This window comes from Lampris incognitus, chromosome 9, assembly GCF_029633865.1.
Source record: "Lampris incognitus isolate fLamInc1 chromosome 9, fLamInc1.hap2, whole genome shotgun sequence".
NCBI classification, from domain to species: Eukaryota; Metazoa; Chordata; class Actinopteri; order Lampriformes; family Lampridae; genus Lampris; species Lampris incognitus.
Window position 1 is genome coordinate 62,039,094 of NC_079219.1, and position 25,965 is coordinate 62,065,058.

General features: G+C 45.0%; 1 protein-coding gene across 1 annotated transcript in view; it reads left to right on the forward strand.

Annotated features, from left to right (window-relative positions):
• The window catches only part of col6a4a (collagen, type VI, alpha 4a), a 151,674-nt gene that overhangs the window by 52,603 nt on the left and 73,106 nt on the right, over positions 1-25,965 (forward strand). Inside the window, exons 5-14 of the mRNA XM_056286202.1 lie at positions 2,604-3,173; positions 3,455-4,075; positions 4,278-4,838; positions 5,403-5,960; positions 6,446-7,024; positions 7,470-8,046; positions 8,367-8,374; positions 8,691-9,037; positions 9,492-9,570; positions 10,315-10,460. Of these exons, the coding sequence (XP_056142177.1) occupies positions 2,604-3,173; positions 3,455-4,075; positions 4,278-4,838; positions 5,403-5,960; positions 6,446-7,024; positions 7,470-8,046; positions 8,367-8,374; positions 8,691-9,037; positions 9,492-9,570; positions 10,315-10,460 (4,046 nt within the window). The remainder of the gene's footprint in view (positions 1-2,603; positions 3,174-3,454; positions 4,076-4,277; positions 4,839-5,402; positions 5,961-6,445; positions 7,025-7,469; positions 8,047-8,366; positions 8,375-8,690; positions 9,038-9,491; positions 9,571-10,314; positions 10,461-25,965) is intronic.

The following is a 25,965-nucleotide window of genomic DNA, read 5'->3' on the forward strand; positions in this document are numbered from 1 at the left end:
TCTCTGATAGTAACATGCCCATGAACACTAGTTTGTCCATCTCAAACTGACACTTCTCACCATTTAAGGTCAAGCCGTATCTCTCAAGTCTCTCCAGTATGGCGTGTAGTCACTGGTCGTGTCTCACGATCCGGTGCGTGGACGATGATGTCATCGGATATGTTTGCAACTCCTTCGATGCCAGCCAGTGCCGTTGCCACTTCATGTTGGTACTGCTCACTCGCAGACGAGACTCCAAATATGAGCCTTTTGTAGCAGTATGTTCCACTGTGCAGGGCGAATGTTGTTATGGCTCTTGACTCTGGTGTGAGCTCCATTTGATGGTAGCCCCATTTTAGATCGAGTTTACTAAACACAACTGAACCGTTCATGTCATGTAACAGTTCATCTACTGTCGGGATTGGATATCTTCCCCGGATGATAGCCCTGTTTGCCGTTCTCATATCTAGGCATAGTCTGATGTCAGTATCTTTTGCTTTGGGAACTACTACGACTGGGTTTACCCAACCACGGTGTTGGGCCCTCAACCTTTTCGATAATGTCCATGCTTAACAGCTCCTCTATCTTCTTGTTGACTGCCTCCCTCAGATGGAACGGTACTCGTCTCAGTGGTTGTGCTACGGGCTCCACGTCGTTGTCGATGTGCAGACTGATCTGTTTGGTATTGAGCTTACCAACCCCTGTGAAGAGCTTTGGATACTTCCTCTTTACCTCTGCCCTGTTATCAGTCACCGCTGCTACATCTACACCCACTTTTAGCACACCTAGCTCCATAGCTGTCTCTCTCCCTAGTAGTGGTATTCCCTGACCCGCTACTACTGTGAACTCTGCTTGGGTTTCCCTTTTCCCTATCTTCACCTCACATGTGAACACTCCCTTCACTGGCAGTGGTTCCTTTGACGAGTATGTATACAGCTTTTTGTCTGAAGTGGAGGACTGACACTTAAATTTTTTCTCTCTTTAGTCCTTCCCATGTGTTTTCATCTACTATATTGGTCGTAGCCCCTGAGTCAATTAACATTACTAGGTCTACACCACCCACATGAAATGTTAATCTATCAATATTTCTACTGTCACGTACTACAAATGCATAATGTTTATCCTGTTGCTCTTCCTTTTCTGAGTCTACATATTTCACTGACTGTTTGCCACCTTCAGATTTGCACATTTTCGCATAGTGGTCTTTACCACCGCACTTCCTGCAGGTTTGCCCGCGTGCTGGACATGTTTCATCTTTTGCAAAGTGGTGTCGGTGCCCACAACGATAGCACACGTTCTCGTTCCCTTTTCCTTCCCCTTCCCGTTTTCGGCTCTTCTTGGCCCATTTCCCTTTGGATACCTGGTTCACAGTCTCGGTTGCCTTTGCGTCCGTGTTACTCACTCTCATTGCTGCCATCTGTTGTTCTACTCTTTCACACTGCGCAGCAATCTCTGGCGCTCTGGCTAAAGTCAGTCCCGAACCCTTCTCCAGCAGCTTTCTCCGCACATATTCTGACGTGCATTTACTCAGCACCGCATCCCTGAGCTGGTTCGACATATCCGCCCCAAAACCACAGTCTTTAGCTGTCTGGCGCAAACGTCTTACAAACTGCTGTGCAGTCTCGCCATTGTTATGGGACAATTGGCAGAAAGCCTGGCTCGCGAACGCGGTATTCACCGGAGGCACGAGATAGTTATTCAGCGCCTCCACTGCTTTGGCATCATCTTCAGGACCTCCCGTGTCGTCAAGGGTAGAGAAACCGCCCTGCACATCTGTCCCTGCGTGGTGCAAAAGTCACGCTCTTCTCCTAATCTTTGTACTTGCGCTGACATTGTCCGTCATTATCAGACCTTTACCATCTGTGAACAACCCGGAAGTCGTTAGCCATCTACTCCACGAGGACCTTAGCGCAGCAGGCTCGTCGTAGCAATCACACTTTGGCACGGTGGTGTTTTCCATGTCGCGGACGAACTAAACCCACTTTCCAGATGTAACTATTGGAATCTAGGATCCTCGCCGCCACTGTTACACTTCTAACTTGCATATTATGCCAAGTAGAACCGAACTAAATCATACGCACACCGAGAGCCCCGTTTCACATCACTTCACTTTACTCCATATTTATTCTCCCTCCCCGTTCCGCATCAAAGCGCGACGTAACGACGTCGTCAATACACGACACCTATAGCCTGCCCTTTTTTTTAATGTTAGATGTTCTTTTTTAGTTTTTCCTCATTTCCTCATATTTAATGTCCTGGGGTCTCTATGTTGAGCATCCCACCAAGACAAGATCCCAGTAAGAGTGAACTTAATAGGCACTCCGTAAACTTGAATTTGAACCTAAATTTATGTATTCAACAGCAGTTTATACAGCGGTGATAGTCAGGATTGGGGATTATCAGTATTTGACACACAAATGACCCTCAAGTCTTTTTTTATTTGGTACATTAATTTACTGTACTAGTCACACAGACAGGAAAGTAATCATGACTTGGTGGTTCTTGTCTTAAGTTCTACTTGCCTGGTGAATTGGAAAGTGGCTCAGTTATGGGATTTGCCAGTACTGGATTATTTCCCTTGTATTAAGATGATCATTCGCTTTTTGCTGTAACCCTTATTTCAGCCCTGGACCAGAGGTTTTCAGACATCTTCTTCCTGATTGACAGCAGCATGTCGCAGGCAGACTTCCAACAAACCAGGAACCTCTATTTACGGCTGGGTAACCAACTAGACATAGGAGCTTCTGCCCATCGTGTGGGGTTCGCTCAGTTTGGTCAGGATGTTAGGGTTGAATTCTTCCTCAACAAACACAAAACCAAAGAGGATACTTTGGCTAGTATGCGACGATTCCGCCTGCGCAGCATGAGGCCTAAAGAACCACGTAACCTGGGCAAAGCATTGGAATATGCCAGAACCAACTTTTTCACCAGTGCAGCTGGCAGCCGTGAAGACCAGGGTTTCAGGCAGTTCCTGGTTGTCGTGACTGGAGGCAACTCGGATGATGTCATTTTCAAAGAGTCTGGTTTGATCAAGGCTGACGGAGTGACTGTGGTGGGGGTAGGCCTTGGCTCTGCAACACTAACAGAGATGAAGATGGTGGCCACTTTTCCATACATTTACCAGACGACCAACATTGTACCTTCTTTGAAGGCTGCATTTGAGACTCAGGTAGAGGTAACCACTGTGAGTGCAGGTGAGGAAACTTTCTCTACTATTTTTTAATTGTGTATGTGTAAAGTTCAATGAACTGAAAAGTTGTCTCGCTTGGGGTTGACTTTCTTTGAGTTAAATTTTTTTTATTTTCTATGTTCACCCAACATTTTACAGTAACTTACTCATCTACATGAAGATGAAGATGACTGTATGACTTAAATGCTGTCGTTTCTAGTAGTAATTCATAAAATATGTGAAAGTTGGTCTGGAGTTGGTATGCTTTACTTTGCTTTTGATTAAAGATTATACAATTTCTCATAGATTGCAAAACAGCCAAACTAGCAGACATTGTGTTCATCGTTGATGAGTCGGAAAGTATCAGAACACCCAACTTTCAGCTGGTTCGCAGTTTCATACACAAGATTGTGGAAGGCCTGGACGTTGATCCAAAAAGAGTCCGGGTAGGCATCGTCATGTATAGTGACACACCCACCGCACAGGTCTACCTGGACAGCTTTAACGACAAGAATGAGATCCTTCAGTTCATCAAGATTCTGCCTTACCATGGAGGCGGTACCAATACTGGTTCTGCCCTAAAGTTTGCTCGTGAGAAGGTCTTTGTGAAGGAAAGAGGCGGCAGGCAAAGTCAAGGTGTCCAGCAGGTAGCAGTGGTGATAACAGATGGGCAATCCCAGGATGATGTGAGCGAAGAGGCAGCTAACCTCCGTCGGTCTGGTGTCACTGTTTATGCTGTGGGGATCAAAAATGCCAACAAGATGGAGCTGCTCCAAATGGCATCTCATCCACCCAACAAGCACATGTTTGTCGTGGACAGTTTTGTCAAGCTGAAAACCCTGAAGCAGAGCCTGCAGAAGAGCTTGTGCCTTAACATCGTTCGCCAGGCAGTCACAGTCAATACGAGGAGGGAGAGCATCAAAGAAGGTTTGAACAAGACTGCTTTTTTACGTTTTAGCCATTGGGATTTCAAGAATGTCCTTAACTGAAAGGTTAAATGTGACAGGTTACAGATCATGCCATTATTGTGTCAAATTAGTAAATTCATGTAAGAAAGGGAACATAGCATGGGGTATACACTGAACTAAGCCGTGTAGTGATTGGCATACTTGTCTTGCTCTCTCTTTAGGCTGCAAGCATACAGAAGAGGCAGACATTTTCTTCCTGATTGACCACTCAGGAAGCATTTACCCAAACGATTTCAATGACATGAAGAAGTTCATCATTGAGTTCCTCCATAATTTCCATATTGGGCCAAAACACATCCGTGTAGGTGTTGCCAAGTATGCAGATTTCCCAAACCTGGAATTTGACCTGACTACCTATGCAGACACCGCTTCATTGGAGAAAGCTGTGGAGGATATTAAACAAATAGGAGGTGGGACCCAGACAGGAGCAGCTCTGTCATTCATGGCTCCTAACTTTGAAAAGGCAATGGCAACTCGTGGTCACAAAGTCCAAGAGTACCTGGTGGTCATCACTGATGGGAAATCCTCAGATGATGTCAAAGCTCCAGCAGAAATGCTGAGAGCACAGGGCATCACTATCTATGCCATCGGAGTGAAAAACGCAGATAAAACTCAGCTTCAAGAAATTGCAGGCAGCCATACGAAGACCTTCTTTGTCAATGACTTTGATGCCCTAAAGCCCATCAAGGACGACATCCTCACTGATATCTGTTCTACTGATGGTAAGGAAAAAGTAGAAAACAGACCTTTCATATTTTCCACTTGGCAATTACTCACCATTGAGAATAAGGTATTGTATGGATATGCGTTGTAATCCCTGCAGTTAGCCTCCTCCTTCACTGTATGTATAGATTTGAACTAATTTTTACTACACACAAAGGAAATATTACCTTTCTATTTCTTTGTAATGACGCATACATCCCTACCTAAAAAGCTCCACTAGGATTCAGAGCTCAGAAGTTAGGATTGTATTTATAATAGTGACATATATATCGAATAAGTCCATTTCCAAGACTACGGTAGGGAAGTGAACATGTATTGAACAAATGATGAATACAGAAAATGGTAGTTTATGTGATTGTGTGTATGGACAATGCAGTGGTCTGGCTACCTGTCTGGGGCACCCAGCCTTCTTTCAAATACCTGCTGGAATAGACTCCATGACTTAGTGGGCATATAGATTGATTGATTGATTGATTGATTGAGTGAATGAATTAATGAATACAGAAGGCAAAACTGCAAAGGAAAAGAAAACTTATGCACTTACACTGTTCCCTCCTCCACAGCCTGTAAAGACATTCCAGGCGACCTCCTCTTCCTAATTGATAGCTCTGGCAGCATCGAAAACGAGGATTTCCAGAAAATGAAAGACTTCATGAAATCTGTCATCAGCAAGTCCGTCATTGGGCAGGATCAGGTGCATGTTGGAGTTATGCAGTTCAGCACCAGCCGGAGACTGGAATTCTCTCTTAACCGATTCTATGACAAAAGTGAAATGTCGAAAGCCATAGATGACATGCAGCAGATTGGGGGAGGCACACACACAGGCGAAGCCATTTCTGACATCTCACAATATTTTGATGCGCTCAATGGTGGGCGTCCTGGCCTCAGGCAAAACCTCATAGTAGTAACAGATGGTGAGGCCACGGATGACGTCAAGGGCCCCGCTGAAGCTCTGAGGGCCAAGAAGGTCATAATCTACGCTGTTGGTGTGATGAATGCTAACACCACCCAGCTTTTAGAGATCAGCGGCAGACAGGACAGGGTCTTTTCAGAGACGGACTTTGATGGCCTGAAGGACCTCGAGAGCCAATTGGCCTTGGAAATCTGTGACCCTGACAGAGGTGAGAGCTGATTGGATAATGGGAAATATGACTGCTTCTAACACTAAAAGGCCATTCCACTGAGACCGACCTTTTGTGTTGTTACACTGCAAGCTGCCATTTTAAAGTAATAGTTCGAGATTTTTTAGCATTTAAATAAGTATAAAAGTATTAAAAAAACCAACATCTGAGTTGGCTTTTAGACATTAATCAATTCTTTGTCATTCAGACTCTCATCTCCCACCTAACACCTTTCCTCAACCAAACACCCAAACAAACCATAAGCCCTGTTTATACAGAGCCGAGGGACACTTGTGAGACTGAGTTAAGGGGTGTGTACTGTATTTGGTTTGGTGTTTTCAAAAAGGATATTGCTTTGGATTTTTGTTGTATTTGAAGATGTAAGTTATAGTATTCAAAGACATGTTACTGATTTATTTCAGTGAAAGCATGTTGTCTTACATATGGTCGGGAAGCATGTTCTCACCTATCTTCTGTCTAACCAGAGTGTAAGAAGACAGAGGTGGCTGACATTATTTTCCTGGTGGACGGCTCCACAAGCATAACCGAGCGTAAATTCAGGAGCATGCTGAAGTTTATGGAGTCCATGGTAAACCAAACCACGGTCGGTGAGAAGCTGACACGCTTCGGGGTCATCCTGTACTCTGACGACCCCAGCTCCATATTCACTCTCAAACAGCACTACACCAAAAGGGAAGTTCTTAAAGCCATACAAGCACTGGAATCCCCCACTGGGAACACGTACACAAGCAAGGCACTGGCATATTCATTACAGTTCTTTGATGCTGCACATGGCGGCCGTGGAGCCTTCCAGGTGCCTCAGATTCTGATGGTGATAACTGACGGTGACGCCACAGATCGATATGACCTGGAGAAGCCATCCTTGGCACTCAAGGATAATAGAGTCAAGGTTTTTAGCATCGGAGTGGAAGGAGCCAATAGGACTCAACTAGAGACAATGGCATGTGGAGACACATCCAGGGTTTTCTATGTGGACAAATTTGATGCCCTGGACACTCTGTACAAAAACATTACTCATGTCCTCTGCAACAACACCAAGCCAGGTAAGCTAAAACTACAAACCCTGCATTTACTGCTACATTAATCTGGTACTTATGTCAGTGATGTTGAGTATCTGTTGGTAAAATATTCTACAGATGTTATCTGCCATATCAAGTTAAAAGACACAGCAGCTTTGTTTATTCTGCAAACTCACTGATTCCTACCTTCTTCTTCCACATTTTGGCTGCTGTTATAAAGCGTAGAAGACTACACACCATACAAGCTTTCTTATGTGATTTTGTGTGTATTGAGCCAAGAATTATTTCTTACATTGTAAATTTATTTATGATACTTGACAATTCTTGACTTCATTTTAGAAAATGTGTGATTATTAGGTTGCAGCAGTAATTATCCCAATGTAATTATCACTTACTTTAAGAAAAACATGTATGCAATTATGTTCATAAACACAAAAACATGTTCACTGATGTGACCTTTCTGTGGCAGCTTGTGAGAAACAGGAGGCCGACCTGGTCATGTTAATTGACCAGTCTGGCAGCATACAGTCAGCTGACTACACCATCATGAAGAAGTTCATGACGGAGCTGGTGAGCAGCTTCAACGTCAGCCAGGACTTAGTGCGGGTTGGAGTTGCCCAGTTCAGCAGCACTCCCCAGAAGGAGTTCTACCTCGATGAATTCTCTACCGAGGCGGAGGTGAATGAGCACATCCTCGCCATGACACAGCTGCGTGGAGGCACCAACATTGGACAGGCCCTGGATTTCATTCGGCGCTATTTCCAGGCGTCCCATGGTAGCAGGATCTCTGCTGGGGTCTCGCAGAACCTTGTACTAATCACAGACGGCGACTCACAAGACAAGGTGGAAGATGCTGCCATCAGTCTCGCAGCTCTGGGGATCGAGGTGTTTGCTGTTGGCATAGGAAATGTTCATGATTTGGAGCTGCTGCAGATCACTGGCACCCCGGAGAGACTGTTCACTGTGCAGAATTTTGGCTCCTTAACAAACATCAAGCAGAAGGTTGTGGATACCATTTGCAAGTCCAAACCAATTGAATCCAGTGAGTTCACCTGAGAGACTTTGTCTACCCATTACTTTCTGTCAGTCAGTTTTTGTCTGTCTGTTTGTACACCTACCTGCCTGTGCCTCAGTCTCTTTGTATCAGTCTGTATTTCACTGTGTGCATGCGTGTGTGTGTGTGTGTGTGTGTGTGTGTGTGTGTGTGTGTGTGTGTGTGTGTGTGTGTGTGTGTGTGTGTGTGTGTGTGTGACCCTTCTGTCTGTGTGTTTGTCTCACTATCTTCTATTCTCTCTCTGTGTCTCTGTGTCACACATACATATATGCACAAAAAACACACACACACTGAGTCTTGATGCATGCTCAGTAATCCAGGTAAGGAGATCACAGAAGTTGACTTAGTTCATCTGGACACAACATTTATGAGGGCAAATGTGTCATCACTCATCCAGGTGACCTCTTCAGTCTCTTCTGACTTCTTGCCTGCAGTCAACTGGGACTGAAGAGGTCACCTGGATGAGTGATGACACATTTGTCCTCATAAATGTTGTGTCCATATGAACTGAGTCAACTTCTCTGACACACACACTAACACATACAGACACACACTAACACACACATATGCATACAAATAGTTAGTATAACATGTTGTAGAGTGTCTGTGACAAGACAGTTTGTCTCTCCCCCTCAGAGTGCAGTGTTGATATTGCCATGGGCTTCGATATTTCTCAGAGGACTAGGACTGAGCTGGTCAGTGGCCAGTTGAAGCTCCAGACCTTCCTGCCAGAGATAGCCCGCTACGTGTCCAACCTGCAGGGTCTATGCTGCGTGGCACCTGGCCCGGTCAAACCCAACATGGCATACCGAGTGGTGGCTCATGATGGCCGGACACTGTATGACTTCAAATTTGAAGGCTACAGTGAGAGGGTGGTCAGGAACGTCATGGCCCTGCAGATATCAGAACCCACCTACTTTAACACTGCTCTGCTGCATTCCTTCAGAGACAAGTTCAAGGCAGAATCCACCGCTGCCGTTAAGGTGAGTCTACGTTTCTAACAACAAAATGGGATAGTATTGGATTTACAACTGCTCTATTTTGGGACTAAGATTGACAAAATTTGAAATTACAAATTTCAAATAAATCAATAAAATCATGTATTTTATTGGTCTAATGTGCTGCACCCCACGTGGGTCGCCTATGTAATATAGGCCTTGGTGACTATGATATCTCCATATCACTTTGGCAGTTTGTAGGAGGTTGACTGTAATGTGCATTTTCCCTTACAAGAAAGAAAATGCATAGATTTTCTCCCCCAAAGTCACAGCATGGTGTGTTCTCTTTTCTGTTTAGTTCATCACTAGGCCAATCAGTTCAACCCTGCTTTGGATAGACCACCATGTTGCAGTTCAAAAAATATTAGAAAGAAAGAAACAAACAAAAAACCATTACTACTTCTTTAACAATCTCTTTTATGTAAATCATCTGGAACAGGTTCTTGTGATCTTCTCAGATGGACTTGATGAAGATGTGGTGAATCTGGAGCGAGAGTCAGAAGTTCTTCGTGAATCTGGTAAGAATACATATAACACGACTGGACGCAACATTTATTGACGGAAACGTTTCATCATCATCTAAGTGACCTCTGCAGTCTCGCCTGACTGCAGGTGCCCCCACCCTTATAAACAATACAGTGGCATAACTACCCAAACCAACCACCAGTTTCATATGCTAATTGCCATGACTTTTCAATGGCAATGTGTACTGTAAGGGAAGTGAAGCGGGAACAACCATCCCTGAACTGAGGAGGGGTCCAAGAGTACATCTGTCTCCATCTTACAATGCTGTGGTTGCAGCTATTCCCCAACCCTCTGTGAATAATACACATGGCCATTGAAACTCTAGTTAATGGTTACGACAATCTGCATATGACTCTGATCCTTTTTGGTTGTTATGCCACTGTATTGTTGATAGGGGTGGGGATACCTGCAGTCACTGTATTGTTTATAAGGGTGGTGACACCTGCAGTCACTGTATTGTTTATAAGGGTGGGGTACCTGCACTCACTGTATTGTTTATAAGGGTGGGGACACCTGCAGTCAGGTGAGACTGAAGAGGTCACTTAGATGATGATGAAACGTTTCTGTCAATAAACGTTGTGTCCAGATGACCTAATTCACCTTTCTATGATACTTGTAAAAGTATTAGAGAAGTCAAGTAATAAAAGTTTAAAAAAAAATCAGTCATGAAAACCATGAAGGAAAGTCATGAAGGACCGAGATAAACAACAAAATGCTTCTCGTCTGGTCTTCTGAAGGCATCAGTGCTCTGCTTATTGTGGCCCTGGAAAGCGTGCGTGACTCCAGCCTGCTCCAGATGGTTGAATTTGGTCGTGGCTTTGGTTACAAGCTTCCTCTGAGCATTGGGATGCAGAGCATAGGCAGCACAATGCTGAAACAGATTGTAAGTCCTGCATTCTCATTATAAGTCAATGACAACACAGCTGAAGAGTCTGATGAGGTAAGGTGGAGTGCATTTTCACATACAACTTTCTTTGAACTGTCTCCATTGCAATCACCATCCCACTGTTACCTTGTATTCAGTTCAGTTTGTTTTACATCATCCTATACCAAGTGCACCTTTTTTAAAATCTGAAACAAGATTGTTGAAACAAAGACACGACTGCAGTGCATTGTAGGTTACAGTAGGCTGTTCTGATGTCTTTCAACTTGCAAATAAGCTACAGAAGACAAGTCTGGTTGAAAGAGAGTACAGGATTTGTTTTGAGGTTTTTCGGGCTCAAATGGATAAAATGGCCCTACATTTACAGCTCTGCTACATCTTGTCTTGGGAGTGTCTGTCTCTGAAGCCATGAAAACATCCCACAGTGCATTGCATCAAGCTATCACTCCCTCAGTTTAGTTCAGACTTGCTTTGCTTTGTACACTATGTTTTAGGTTAGTGTTAAGCTGTTGTTAAGGCAGACTTCTGTAGTCTAGGATTCTGATCATTTCAGAGAAGCAGAATCCTACCAAATTGTCCTCTAGCAAGACACTGGATCCCCACCATCTCCTGGGGCACTGTTCTATAGCTGACCTTTGACCTCTCTGTAAAGGCCGGAGGGATACAAAAGTTTAGTTCTTTGGGAAGAATATATCAAACTTTTATCTGATATGGGAGAGGATTAAGGGTGGTTCAGAGGGAATAAGATGTGTGCAGACATGATGTAATTATCTGCATTTCAGTTCTCCAGATAAAACAGAAACTGAAACTAATTCGCTAGAGGCCATATCCTTTTTTCTCTGAGCAGAAGGTAGACTTATCTTTGACAGCTCACTGACTGTAATCTGGTCTGAGTCAGAAAGAGTTAGGATGCCTTGTTTAGTGTAAATTGTTAAACAGTGGAGAGTAGGGGGAACCGGTATGTTGAGAGTAGGGGGAACTAGTGTGTTGAGAGTAGGGGAAACCAGTATGTTGAGAGTAAGGGGAAACAGTGTGTTGAGGGTAAGTGGAACTGGTACGGTGAGAGTAGGGGGAACAAGTATGGTGAGAGTAGTGGGAACCAGTATGGTGAGAGTAGGGGGAACCAGTATGGTGAAAGTAGGGGGAACCAGTATGTTGAGAGTAGGGGGAACCGGTATGGTGAGAGCAGGGAGAACCAGTATGTTGAGAGTAGGGGGAACCATTTTGGTGAGAGTAAGGGGAACCAGTGTGTTGAGAGTAAGTGGAACCAGTATGTTGAGAGTAGGGGGAACCAGTATGGTGAGAGTACGGGGAACCAGTGTGTTGAGAGTAGGGGGAACCAATGTGTTGACAGTAGGGGGAACCAGTGTGTTGAGAGTAGGAGGAACCAGTGTGATGAGAGTAAGTGGAACCAGTATGTTGAGAATAAGGGGAACCAGTATGGTGAGAGTCGGGGGAACCAGTATGTTGAGAGTAGGGGGAACCAGTGTGTTGAGAGTAAGTGAAACCAGTATGGTGAGAGTAGGGGGAACCAGTATGGTGAAAGTAGGGGGAACCAGTATGTTGAGAGTAGGGGGAACCGGTATGGTGAGAGCAGGGAGAACCAGTATGTTGAGAGTAGGGGGAACCATTTTGGTGAGAGTAAGGGGAACCAGTGTGTTGAGAGTAAGTGGAACCAGTATGTTGAGAATAAGGGGAACCAGTATGGTGAGAGTCGGGGGAACCAGTATGTTGAGAGTAGGGGGAACCAGTGTGTTGAGAGTAAGTGAAACCAGTATGGTGAGAGTAGGGGGAACCATTATGTTGAGAGTAAGGGCAACCAGTATGGTGCAAGTAGGGGGAACCAGTATGTTGAGAGAAGGGGGAACCAGTATGGTGAGAGCAGGGGGAACCAGTATGTTGAGAGTAGGGGGAACTAGTTTGTTGAGACTAGGGGAAACCAGTATGTTGAGAGTAAGGGGAAACAGTGTGTTGAGGGTAAGTGGAACCGGTATGGTGAGAGTAGGGGGAACCAATATGTTGAGAGTAGGGGGAACCTGTATGGTGAAAGTAGGGGGAACCAGTATGTTGAGAGTAGGAGGAACCAGTGTGTGAAGAGTAAGTGGAACCAGTACGTTGAGAGTAGGGGGAACCATTATGTTGAGAGTAAGGGCAACCAGTATGGTGCAAGTAGGGGGAACCAGTATGTTGAGAGCAGGGGGAACCAGTGTGTTGAGAGTAAGTGGAACCAGTTTGTTGAGAGTAATTGAAACCAGTATGTTGAGAGTAGGGGGAACCAGTGTGTTGAGAGTAGGGGGAACCAGTATGTTGAGAGTAGGAGGAACCATTATGGTGAGAGTAAGGGCAACCAGTGTGTTACGAGTAAGTGGAACCAGTATGTTGAGAGTAGGGGGAACCAGTATGTTGAGAGTAGGGGGAACCAGTATGGTGAGAGCAGGGAGAACCAGTATGTTGAGAGTAGGGGGAACCATTTGGGTGAGAGTAAGGGGAACCAGTGTGTTGAGAGTAAGGGCAACCAGTATGGTGCAAGTAGGGGGAACCAGTATGTTGAGAGAAGGGGGAACCAGTATGGTGAGAGCAGGGGGAACCAGTATGTTGAGAGTAGGGGGGACTAGTTTGTTGAGACTAGGGGAAACCAGTATGTTGAGAGTCGGGGGAACCAGTGTGTTGAGAGTAAGTGAAACCGGTATGGTGAGAGTAGGGGGAACCATTATGTTGAGAGTAAGGGCAACAAGTATGGTGAAAGTAGGGGAAACCATTATGGTGAGAGTAAGGGGAACCAGTGTGTTGAGAGCAAGTGGAACCAGTATGTTGAGAGTAAGTGAAACCAGTATGGTGAGAGTAGGGGAACCAGTTTGTTGACAGTAGGGGGAACCAATATGATGACAGTAGGGGGAACCAGTGTTTTGAGAGTAAGTGGAACCAGTATGTTGAGAGTAGTGGGAACCAGTATGGTGAGAGCAGGGGGAACCAGTCTGTTGAGAGTAAGTGGAACCAGTTTGTTGAGAGTAATTGAAACCAGTATGTTGAGAGTAGGGGGAACCAGTGTGTTGAGAGTAGGGGGAACCAGTGGCTTGAGAGTAGGAGGAACCATTATGGTGAGAGTAAGGGGAACCAGTGTGTTACGAGTAAGTGGAACCAGTATGTTGAGAGTAGGGGGAACCAGTATGGTGAGAGTAGGGGGAACCAGTATGTTGAGAGTAAGTGGAACCAGTGTGTTGAGAGTAGGGGGAACCAGTGTGTTGAGACTAGGGGGAACCAGTATGTTGAGAGTAGGGGGAACCAGTGTGTTGAGAGTAAGTGGAACCAGTATGATGAGAGTTGGGGGAACCGGTATGTTGGGAGTAGGGGGAACCAGTGTGTTTAGAGTAGGAGGAACCAGTATGTTGAGAGTAGGGGGAACCAGTATGTTGAGAGTAGGGGGAACCATTATGGTGAGAGTAAGGGGAACAAGTGTGTTGAGAGCCGGGGGAACGAGTGTGTTGAGAGCAGGCGGAACCAGTGTGTTCAGAGTAAGTGGAACCAGTATGTTGAGAGTAGGGGGGACGAGTGTGTTGTGAGCAGGCGGAACCAGTGTGTTGAGAGTAAGTTGAACCAGTATGTTGAGAGTAGGGGGAACCATTATGGTGAGAGTAAGGGGAACCTGTGTGTTGAGAGTAAGTGGAACCAGTATGTTTAGAGTAGGGGGAACCAGTATGGTGAGAGTAGGGGGAACGAGTGTGTTGAGAGCAGGCGGAACCAGTGTGTTGAGAGTAAGTGGAACCAGTGTGTTGCGATTAGGGGGAACCAATATGTTGAGAGTAGGGGGAACCAGTGTGTTGAGAGTAAGTGGAACCAGTATGTTGAAAGTAGGGGGAACCAGTATGGTGAGAGTAGGAGGAAACAGTATGTTGAGAGTAGCGGGAACCAGTGTGGTGAGAGTAGGGGGAACCAGTGTGTTGAGATTAGGGGGAACCAATATGTTGAGAGTAGGGGGAACCAGTGTGTTTAGAGTAGGAGGAACCAGTGTGTTGAGAGTAAGTGGAACCAGTATGTTGAGAGTAGGGGGAACCAGTATGGTGAGAGTAGGGGGAACCAGTGGCTTGAGAGTAGGGGGAACCAGTGTGTAGAGAGTAGGGGGAACCAGTATTTTGAGAGTAGAGGGAACCAGTATGATGAGAGTAGGGGGAACCAGTTTGTTGAGAGTAGGGGGGACCAGTATGTTGAGAATCCCAAATCTTCTGTCTCATCAATGAGGGTTTCCTGCCCTGGCTTGTTATTTCTGAAAGAATAGCCTCAGGAAAGTGCGAAGTAGTGAAAATATGTAGGCGATTTGCCCTGCAGATAAGAGGTAAAAAAAACAAACCTGGCTAAAGCTTGTTGTGTGTCTGTTTAACCTAAGTTAGTAATGAGCCTCTGTTAATAAGCTGCCATGTTCTACAGCTAACAGTCTTTTAGAGCCATCTTTTCCTTTTCACTTCCTCTTTCTGTTCTTTTCTGAACCCCCACTCTGTTGTTTTTTCCCTCAATTAATTCTTCCTTCCTTCCTTCCCTCCTTTCTCTCTACCACTCTCTCTACCACACACTCTCTCCCTACAGCTGTCTCTCTCTACCACTCTCTCTCTCTCTGTATCTTTTTGTTTTTACTGCGTATGGAGATTGTTGTGTTTTCACTATGTATATGAGTATTTATGTTAATGTTGTTATCTTGATGTGAATGAAAAATTGGAACGTTAAAGGCTTGGTTAAAGGTCAAGGTCTCTCTCTCCCTCTCTCTACCACTCTCTCTCTACCTCTCTCTCTACCACTCTATTTCTCTCTGTATCTCTCTGTCTACCACACCCTCTCTCTACAACTGTCTCTCTTTACCTCTCTCTCTCTCCCTTTCTCTCTCTCTCTCTACCACTCTGTCTTTCTCTACCACTGTCTTTCTCTACCACTCTCTCTCTCTCTCTACCACTCTATCGCTGTCTCTCTACCACTCAAATTCAAATTCAAATAGCTTCATTGGCATGAACAGAAAATATGCCATTGCCAAAGCAGTTTACAAAGGACTGAAACATTACATCACATATTAAACACACATCAAATTCACATGACATCACACATTAATACATAGCTGTCATCACATAAGCATGCTCCATATCTTTGTCCACCTATGCAGTCAACCCCTTTTTTCCTCACTGCCATACAGTACAGTGCAACAAATGCCACACAGTTGAATGCAGTGACTCAGCAGTTTATACTATCTTGGGGGTCTCACAGTGGTTGTGAGTCCCGCAGGCTGTGGCAGCAGGTACGTATTTAGCTGCCAGGGGAGCTGCTGTTCCTTCACCAGGAGAACTGCCAGGTTCTCCTCTGGGCTTTACAGTAGCAAGTTTGGTGTTTTCTTGGCTATTTCCCCGAAGTGGAAGTCTCTTACTGAAGAGAACTTCTCACGGTGGAGGAGGAGTGTGTTGAGATGTAATGTTTCTGTCTCTGTCTCTACCACTCTATCAAATTCAAATTCAAATGTACTTTTATTAGCATGACAAATATACATTTGTATTGCAAAGCATTTTCACATAAAGGACAATGACAGTGCACGAATACAAAACATTGCTTTAGGTTGTCCGTCGTGTCCGATGATGGCAATCCTGCCTCTGTCACTTGTGAGTCTTCTTATGGCTGTAAAGCCCAATCCGCGATCCACAATGTCTGCCGCAGACAGAACAGGTGAAATCACTGACTGGGGGTGTAGGTGTGGTACTGGCTTCATGTCTCTTCAGACGTCTTCTGGTCCGTCGATCACCGCGGTCCTTCTCGAGGTTTTGCACCCCTTGTTGACAGAGCTGCCGCCAGATGGAGCGTTGGGCGGCAGTGTCTTCCAGCTGGCTCGGGTTCAGGCCGCACTTTTTTATGATGGTCTTCAGCTGATCTTTGTACCGTTTTTTCTTGCCCCCTGCCAAGTGGCGGCCAAGATGTAGCTGGCCATACAGCACTTTACGCGGTAAGCACTCCTTTGGCATCCTGATGACATGACCGAGCCATCGAAGTTGGTGCTGGGTGACGGTAGCCTCCATGCTGATGCAGTTGGTCTTGCGGAGTATTTCAGTATGGGGCACTCGGTCACGCCAGGTTCTCCTCAGGATGCATTGTAGGCATCTGATGTGGAAGGCCTCAAGCATCCTGAGGTGGTGGCTGTACAGGGTCCACGCCTCACAGCTGTAGAGGAGAGTCGTGATGACAACTGCCAAGTAGACAGATATTTTGGTGTGGAGGTTGAGGTCTTTGTTTTGAAAGACCCTTCTCCTAAGTCTGCCAAAAGAGGATGGCGCTTGTTTAATCCGGTTTTGCATCTCCCTGTCGATGCTGCAGTCGTCAGAGAGGAAGCTGCCCAGGTATTTGAAGGATTCCACTGTTGCAAGTGGTTTTTCGGAGATGTTGAAGGTTGGTGAATGAGATGGAGGAGTAGATGCCCACTGGCATACTACTTCAGTCTTTGCCACATTTATAGAGAGCCCCAGCCTACCATACGCCCTTGCAGCAGCTGCAAGGGTAGCTTGTAGTGCCTCGGATGTGTGGGCCACAACTGCACAGTCATCTGCGTACTGTAACTCCATGATGTGCTCACATGTCATTTTTGTGACCGCTTGGAGGCTATGGATACATCAACACATGCAGTGCAACAACTTACACAGCTATATCATGGCAACAAGATCCTGTGTGGGTGGATGTGTGTGAATTTGTCAGTCTCTGCATGTGTGTGTGTGTGTGTGTGTGTGTGTGTATTTGGGGGGGCTGCGTGTGTGTTTGTGTGTGTGTGACTGTGTATTTGGGGGGGGCTGTGTGTGGCCCTGTGTGTGTTTGTGTGTGTGTGTGTGTGTGTGTGTGTGTGTGTGTGTGTGTGTGTGTGTGTGTGTGTGTGTGTGTGTGTGTGTGTGTGTGTGTGTGTCCGAGTGTAGTCCCGGTCCTCCCCGTTAGGAAGGAGTACGGGGTATCACTCACTGTCCCTCAGACGGTGGCAGGCTAGAACATACTGTGCAGCCACAGTACAGCTGTCTCTATGTTCACCTAGTATGTAGGGCAGTTTTCTGGGGTTTGGCAGGGCAGTGAATTTGGGGTGTCACAGTACAGCTGTCTCTGTGTTCACCTAGGATGTAGGGCAGTTTTCTGGGGTTTGGCAGGGCAGTGAATTTGGGGTGTCACAGTACAGCTGTCTCTGTGTTCACCTAGTATGTGGGGCAGTTTTCTGGGGTTTGGCAGGGCAGTGAATTTGGGGTGTCACAGTACAGCTGTCTCTGGGTTCACCTAGTATGTAGGGCAGTTTTCTGGGGTTTGGCAGGGCCATGAATTTGGGGTGTCTCTCCTCAAATTTCTGAACGTAGTAATGGCGGATTTCCCGGAATGTCTTGCATTCAGCTAAAAAGTGCAGCTCTGTCTCGACAACATTGTCTTCACACTGTTGACAGAAACGTTCGACTTTTGGCATTCGGGTCTTTTTATGTCTGCCTGTTTCTATGGCTAGGCGATGCGCACTGAGTCTGTATTTCGTCAGTATGTTTCTCAAATGTGTTTCTTTTATTTGAATGAGGTGATCTGCTAATATTTATTCTCTGTTTAGGGCCAAATAGCATTGCATCTTGCTTTGGGATTTTGTTTTAGATTGCCAATATTCATAATAATTGTCTTTTAGGTTTGAGGGAATTTGTTGAAGCCGAATATGTTGTGTAGTTTGGACCTGGTCTTGTGCCTCTAAAGTGTTAGTATGTGTTAGTGGTACACGATGGCTGAAGACCAGGTTGGTAGGAGAGTTCTTATCTTTGCTCAACTCTTGGTATTGCAAGGCTTTATAATGGAAAGAGTGTGGGTCGCTGAATGTTAGATGTTTCCAGAATTTGATTGCTCTTTTTTGAATTTTGATCAGAAGAGGATATTGGCCTAGTTCTGCCCTGCATGCATTGTTTGTGGTGTGCCGATGGACTTTAAGAATGTTTTTACAAAATTCAACATGCAGGGTCTCAATTTGGGGTTTTTCCCATTTATCTAGTTCTTGACTTGCAAGTGGACCCCACACTTCACTGCCATAAAGGGCAATTGGTTCTATGACTGATTCAAATATTTTTAACCAGATTCTAATTGGAATTTCAAAAGGGATTTGTCTTTTTATGGCAAGTAGAGCCCTGCGTGCCTTCTCTCTTAGTTCATTCGCTGCCATGTTGAAAGTTCCTCTAGAATTGATTCTAAGGCCTAGGTAGGTATAATTAAATGTATGGTCAATTTAATTTGGTCCTAATCTAAATATGTGCTGTCTTCACTGATATCTGGATCTTTTCTGAAATACGATTGTTTTAGTTTTACTCATGTTAACTGTCAGGGCCCAGGTCTGACAAAACTTTTGAATAAGGTCTAATTGAGACTGGAGTCCTTCCTCCGATGGTGAAAGAAGGACCAGGTCATCCGCATAGAGCAGAAATTTGACCTCACTGTCTTGCAGAGTGAGTCCAGTTGCTTGTGAGTTTTCCAGCATAGTTGCCAACTCATTGATATACAAATTAAACAGAGTTGGGCTTAAAGGGCAGCCCTATCTCACTCCGCACTCCTGAGGGATATAGTGAGTTCTTTTGGATCCTATTTTGATTCCACACTTAGCTCCCGAGTACATTGATTTTATAATATCATGTTTTCCCCCTACACCGCTTTCCATTAATTTGTAGAACGATCCGTAATGCCAAATAGAATGAAATGTTTTTTTGAAGTCGATAAAACAAGTGAATAATTTGTTTTTATTTTGGGTATGTCTTTCAGTTAGGGTGTGTAGGGTGTAAATATGATCAGTAGTGCGGTAGTTTGGTAAGAATCCAATCTGGCTTTTACTCAAGACATTGTGTTTCATAAGGAAGTTTATTAGCCGGGAGTTGATGATACTACAGAATACCTTCCCCAGGCTACTGTTCACACATATGCCTCGGTAGTTGTTGGGGTCAAATTTATCGCCACTTTTGAAAATTGGTGTGATTAATCCGTGATTCCAGATATCAGGGGAATAACCCACACTCAGAACTAGGTTGAATAACTTAAGTGTAGCACATTGAGACTTTTCGTTCATAGATGTTAGTATTTCATTTAGAATGCCATCAGGTCCACATGCATTTTTGGGCTTCAGCTTGTCAATTTGGTCTAAAAGTTCCTGCTCAGTGATGGGGGAGTCGAGTGGGTTTTGATATTCCTTGATTGACAGTTCTAATTTTTCTAGTTTGCTTATTATGTTACATTGGTCCGTGCTTTGATCTGATTGGACTTTCTTAAATAGAGTTTGGAAATGGTTTGTCCAGATATCTTCATCTTGTATCACTAATTCTTCATGATTTGTTTTTTTGAAGCGATTCCAATTGTCCCAAAATTTATTGGTGTTTAATGACTCCTCAATCACTGTCAGTTGCTTACAGGTGTACTGAGCTTTCTTAGTTCTGAGTGTGCATTTATATAGTCTTAGTGTCTCACAATATAGAAGTCTAATTGATGTAATATTTGGATCTCTGTGTTTCTGATTTGATAACTTGCGAAGTTCTTTCCTTATTGATTGACATTCCGCATCAAACCAGATATGTTCTTTCTTAAATTTTGGTTTTGATTTTGATCTTTTTAATCTTGCTTTTTCTGCTGCTTTTTCAAATATGTTGTTAACTTTTTCCACGGCCTGATTGACACCTTCTTTACTGAGGATATAAGGGGTATCTAGGAAGATATCTAAAAGATTTTGGATTTCGTGATTGTCAATGGCTTTCTTGAATTCCTCTGTACTGTTTTCAGCCCATCTGTATGACTTCTTTATGTGGAGCAACTTACTGGGCTGTGATTTGGTAGTGTTGATTTCTGTCTTTTTGATGAACACAGTGATTTGGCTGTGATCAGAAAGGGGGGTTAGTGGTTTGACAGTGAATGCTCTAATTGACAAGGGGTCTATATCGGTTATTACGTAATCTACTGTGCTATTTCCAAGAGGTGAGCAAAATTTGTGTCTTCCAAGAGTGTCTCCTCTTATCCTACCGTTGACGATATACAGACCCAGACTGCGACAGAGCATCAAGAGTTCTTTTCCATGTCTGTTTGTAGCTGGATCACAGTTGCTTCTGTGGGAGTAAACAAACTTATTGGCTTTATCAAGTGAGTTACAATTGTAGTTATTGCCATCTGAACATACAAAGTCATTCTGGGTGCCTGTCTGTGCATTTAGATCTCCACAGACAAGAACATTTCCCTGAGCCTGAAAATGGCTTGTTTCTGTCTCTAACAGTGTAAATGTATCTTCACTGTGATAGGGAGATTCATAAGGGGGGATATCCATTGCACAGAGGAAGAGATCTTTTTGTGAGTTGAAGATTTATTTTCTAATTTTTAGCCAGAAATGATATTTTCCTTTTTTCATGACACTGACGTGTCTGTCTAATTTTGATTTGTACCACATTAACAAACCTCCTGAGTTTCTACCCTGCTGTGCTGTGCTGAGTTTTTGTGACAATACCGTTATTTCTTTATAGTCTGGGGGACAGTGAGTGATTTTGTTGTCTTTGCTCCATGTTTCCATTAATATCAAAACATTGTCGATATATACATCAGTCAATCTTTTTTTTTTTGCTTAACAGACTTAAATACATTCAGAGCAGATGTACTGAAGCATTCGCCTGATCTCACCCATCTGAGGTGATCCTATCCTCTCAGCGCCTCTGCGTGGCTGTGCTGCGGGCTGAGCTGCAGTGGGTTCAGTTACTGGCTGGAGGTGAGGGGATGTGGTGGTGAGGTCCAAGGGGCCAGAGGTCTGGTTGGGAGGGGGTGTGGGGGTAGTGATGGGGGTGGGAGGTCTGGTCCTGGGGCGGGGCGTGTTTGGCTGGGGGTGGGAAGTCTGCTCCTGGAAGGGGGGTGGAGGCGGATGGGCTGATCTTGGTTGGGGGGGGGGGTTGCAGCCTATACTGGATGTGGAAGGTTTGTGGGCTGGCTCTTTTTTGGCTGAGAGGCTAAGTGCTGAGGGTCTGGGGCTAAGGTGTTGATTTGTTCCGTCAATCAATCTTTTTTTTTGACAGTTTAAATTAATTTAGAGCAGATGTACTTGAGCAGCTGTCTAATGTCATCCACTTGAGGTGGCTCCTGTCCCTTCAGCGCCTCTGCATAGCTGTGCTCTGGCTTGGGGGGCTCTTTGCTAGGCTGTGCTGCAGTTGGCCCAGTTGTTGGCTGGACGTGGTGGTCCGGCCATGGGGAGGAGGGGAGGTGAGCCGTTTTGTATGGAGGGTAGCGGTCTGGTCTTGCGGGCAGGTAGGGGCGGTGATGGGCAGGTATTGGGGGCCAGTGGTCTGGACTGGCAGGGGGATGGGGTCGGTGGTAGGCAGATCCTGGGGGCCAGGGGTCTGGTTTAGAGGAGGAGCGAGCTGGTCCTGGAGGCTGGTGATCTGGTTGGGAGGGGTGGTGAGGATGGTGATGGGCAGGTCGTGGAGGTTGGTGAACTAGTAGGGATGTGTGGACTGGTGCTGCGGGTGGGAGGTCTGGTCCTGGAGGGGGTGGGAGGCGTGGTTTGCTGGTCCTGGTGGGTGGAGGTTGAGGCCTGTACTGGCTGTCAGGCTCGTGGGCTCTTTTTGGCTGTGCTGAGTGCTGTGGTTGATGGGTTGATCCTGATGAAGGGTGGACTGGTTTTTGTGGCTTGGTTGGTCTGTTGTCATGGTGCTGATGCCACTCTCTGTCTGGATAGTTGTATCTGTGGTGGGGCTGTGGCTGGGAGGTAAGGTGTCCATTCGTTGTGGGGAGCTGTCTCCCTAGTGCTGTATCCTTGAGTGTTTTTGCAAACTTCCTCACTGCCATCTTGCTTAAATGGCAGTGGTTATACAGGTCCTGTGTTGAGATGTTGGAGTGGTGGGCCAGATGAACATTAGGTAGATGGGCACAGCCTCTGGAGATGTCAGCATTTACTCTTTGGATTGTTGTTGGGTGGAAGTCTTTGCAGGGAAGAAGGGTGGAGACCATTATTCTAGACTTAGGGAAAGAGTCTGCTGCTTTGTTTGCCAGCCTGTTGATGAGGTTTCCTACTCGTTCTTGTTCAGATCTTAGATCGTTGGTGCCTGTGTGTATTATTATATGAGCTGGTGTGCCAAACTTGGGGTCAGAGAGGAGACACAAGGCATCTTGTATTCTTGGACTCCAGATTTTAGATACTCTTTGTCCAGGGAATAGCATCTGTTCCTGGAGAAATTTGCCATTGGAGTCAATCAGGATGGCTACCTCAGCTTCCTGATCTAGCTTGGCAGGTGTAGGTAAGGTTCTTTTCTTGGAGGGGGCAGGGGCTGAGCGTGTGTCAGATTTAGGTGGTGGAGCAGGTGGTGGAGCAGGATTCGTCTTTGCTAGGGGAGATGAGGTCTGTTGGCTGCAGGGCTGCGTGGTGGGTGGCAGGTCAGAGTTTTGTGAGGGGTCAGAGGTAGGAGGAGAGTGCTGTGTTTTAAGCGTTTGAATCATTTCATCTCTCAAGTAGAGCTCCTCTCTGAGTTTTGTGAGTTCTCTTTTCATTTCGCTCCGCATTTCCGTTATGTCTTTTCTCATTGTATCTTTGAGTTCTGTGAGCTCTTCATGTAGTTTGTCTTTGCCTTGGATCAGACTTTCAACCTCTCTTTTTATTTCCTGCACTGATGTCTTCATCTTGTTATTTGCTTGGCTGAGCTGGTCCTTAAAAGCATCAGTGTGAGGGCCGCTGGCTACACAGTTTCCCACTATTTCTCTTAATTCCACTACCTCTACCTCTATTAGGGAGAGGCTGTTCCTTAGCTGGGCTATTGTAGCATGGAGACCAGGGCTTTTGGGGGAGACAGCAGGAAAATGTGTGGTGGCAGTGACAGCGGGGGCCTGGTCAGTGGCAGGTGTTGTTAAAGCCTCTGTGTTGGTGGCATTAACAGGGGGGAGGGTGTAGACTTGAGCTGTGGTGTTTCTGGGGTTTGGATTATTTCTTCTTTTTCATTTTCTGACAGTCTTTTAATTGTCTGGAATGAGTTTTGAAAAGAAATGAGGGCACCTTGGTTACCCTGCACCATGATGGTGCCATTTTGGTAGATGTTCATGGTGAGAAATTTGTTCTCTGGTTGTTTAGTTTCGTCATCAGAGGCATAACGTTGACGTCCTTTGCATATTCCTCTTTTTGTTATGTGTTCAAAATGCTTACAGAAAGCTGCATGCCATGCGTTTGTTTTCTCGGTGTAGAAGACCAGATTAGTGGATATCGTTTTGTCTTTTCTTTGGTAGCTGTCTCTGAACAGAGTCTCTGGTTTTCGTGCTGGAGTTTTATTCTAAACTGCTGTCCGCCATTGTCTGTGGTCATTTCTGCTGGGTAGTCAAACGGACGGGAGCTGTGCTCTGCTGCTGCTGCTGCAGCCATATTTGGTTAAACCGTAACAGTTTTTGAAAAAAGCTGCGGGTACTTTCAGCCAATCAGCTAAGAGCAGCTAAGGGCAGAGAAACGGCTGCTTTCATCTGATGGCGCTGAAGGGTGGCTACTCACACAGCTAACTAACTAGAAACTAGCTTGCTAGCTAGCTTACTACTGCTTTGCTTAACAAGCTGCTGAAACAGACAGCACTCTGCACGGCGTGTTGTTATCCGGTGCCTCCCTCCTTTCTCCCGCCGAGGTGTGACACACAGGATTTAATGAAGCAAGGTTTCCATACCCCCGTTTCGTCTGTCTTTCCCTTGTTAGCTCGTCAGTCTAGCTAGGTTGCTAGCAGTCAGCTATCCTTTCTGTGGCGGTCCCATTTGTTTCCAGTTCCGAATTTGCAGTGTCCTTTAGTTCTGGTAATCCCGTAGTCCATTTTATTGTTGTTACTGTCCGTTTGAGTCCTGGTTTTCGTCCGTTGTTAGCGTTCTCTCCTTGTCGACGTTAGCTAGCGCAGCATGAAGTTAGTTAGCATAACATTAGCTAGATAGTTAGCTTATGTAACCCTGTTGAAATTTATTCATTATTATAAGATATCATTTTGAATAAATAATTTCATAGTTTAATAAATAGAATTTACGGTTAAAATGTTAAGATTCATTGACCAGCAATGAAGTAATGATTTTGCTCAATGAGAGAAATGCATATTGGGTAATGTTCATTTTTTACTGAATACAGCATTTAAAAATGTTAAATATTTGTTGTGTAATCATATATGTGAAAATGCTTTAAAAATGCCTGTAAGAATAGGAAGAAAGAGGTACACAAATGTTTTGTGAATTTAGTTTATTTCTGAAACGCTGGTGAATGAGCCAATCACATTGGAGGTCAAAGGGCAAGGAAGTGAGTGGAGGAGAGAAACGTGAAGAGTGTATGAGACGAGGGAGTTGAGAGAGAGCGACAAACGAGCAAGACATGAGAAGCGTGTTGTCTGCTGAAAAGGGAAACACGAGATGTTACGTTAATGTGTACACCATTTTTAGTGAACGTGTTCAACCAGGACTCTTATACTAAACTGTAATGGTGATAGTTCTGTCCGTTTTGAGTGAACTACTCAGCACAATAAGACAGAAGGAAGGTTAAGTTAGCTGCTGACTTAGTGGCTAGTGCTTTTGCATGGACTTTGCTAACAAGCTAGCGACCAGCGACCTCGACTAGTAAAGCCTGTGTGGAACTGCGAAACGGACGACGAACAAAGACCCCGACGGAGCCGGGTAGCGTTGCCGAGTGGTGGACTTTGCCGAGATCGTCAGCATCGTGAATCTTCTGGTCATATCTCCTCCTGCTGCCGCCGCCTTGGACATTGTGTAATTGAGGCTACATTCCATTGAGTAAAGGTACCGTTATGTTGTTTTTTTGCCTGCGTGGTGAAGCAGCCATTTTGTTTTTTTGCCTGCGTGGTGAAGCAGCCATTTTGTTTTTTTGCCTGCGTGGTGAAGCAGACATCTTGTTTTTGCCTGCGTGGTGAAGCAGCCATTTTGTTTTTGCCTGCGTGTTAAGCAGCCATTTTGTTTAAGGCTACAACGTTCACAAGCTACACTCAGGCCTGCATCATTTGAACTGGGTAGTTGAAATTAGGCTAGGTTACTGCCGGCTATTTTTTTTTCTTGGGCCCTTATGTTTTCAATGTGTATGTGTATGCATTCGACTGGGAGATTTCAAAAGATATTTGAAAACGAAGCATTTAAACACTGAACAATATTTTCCAAGTAAATATTTTAGACTTTTTTATAACACGGTTGTGGTGAATGACTACTTTTGATATTTTAAGTTAATTAAGAAAAAGTATTTTCTGTTTAAAAGTGGAAGAGTGTTTAAGCAGGGCTGCCAAGTTTCAACAAAAGTTAAGAGTGAGACTCTGGCGAGGGGACTTTTGCCGGTGACCATAAAAAACTTGGCCTTTTTTAAGGTGGATTTAAAGGAATATCTGAACTTAAATTAACATTAGGATTAGACTGTTGTGATGTTGTAATGTGATGTTGGCCTCCTCCTCATGCTCTCTCTCTCTTTACTCGGAATAGTGAACACATAAGAAATATTGTCAATTGCTAGAAAGAATAGAATACACAGAGTCCAAGCCTACAT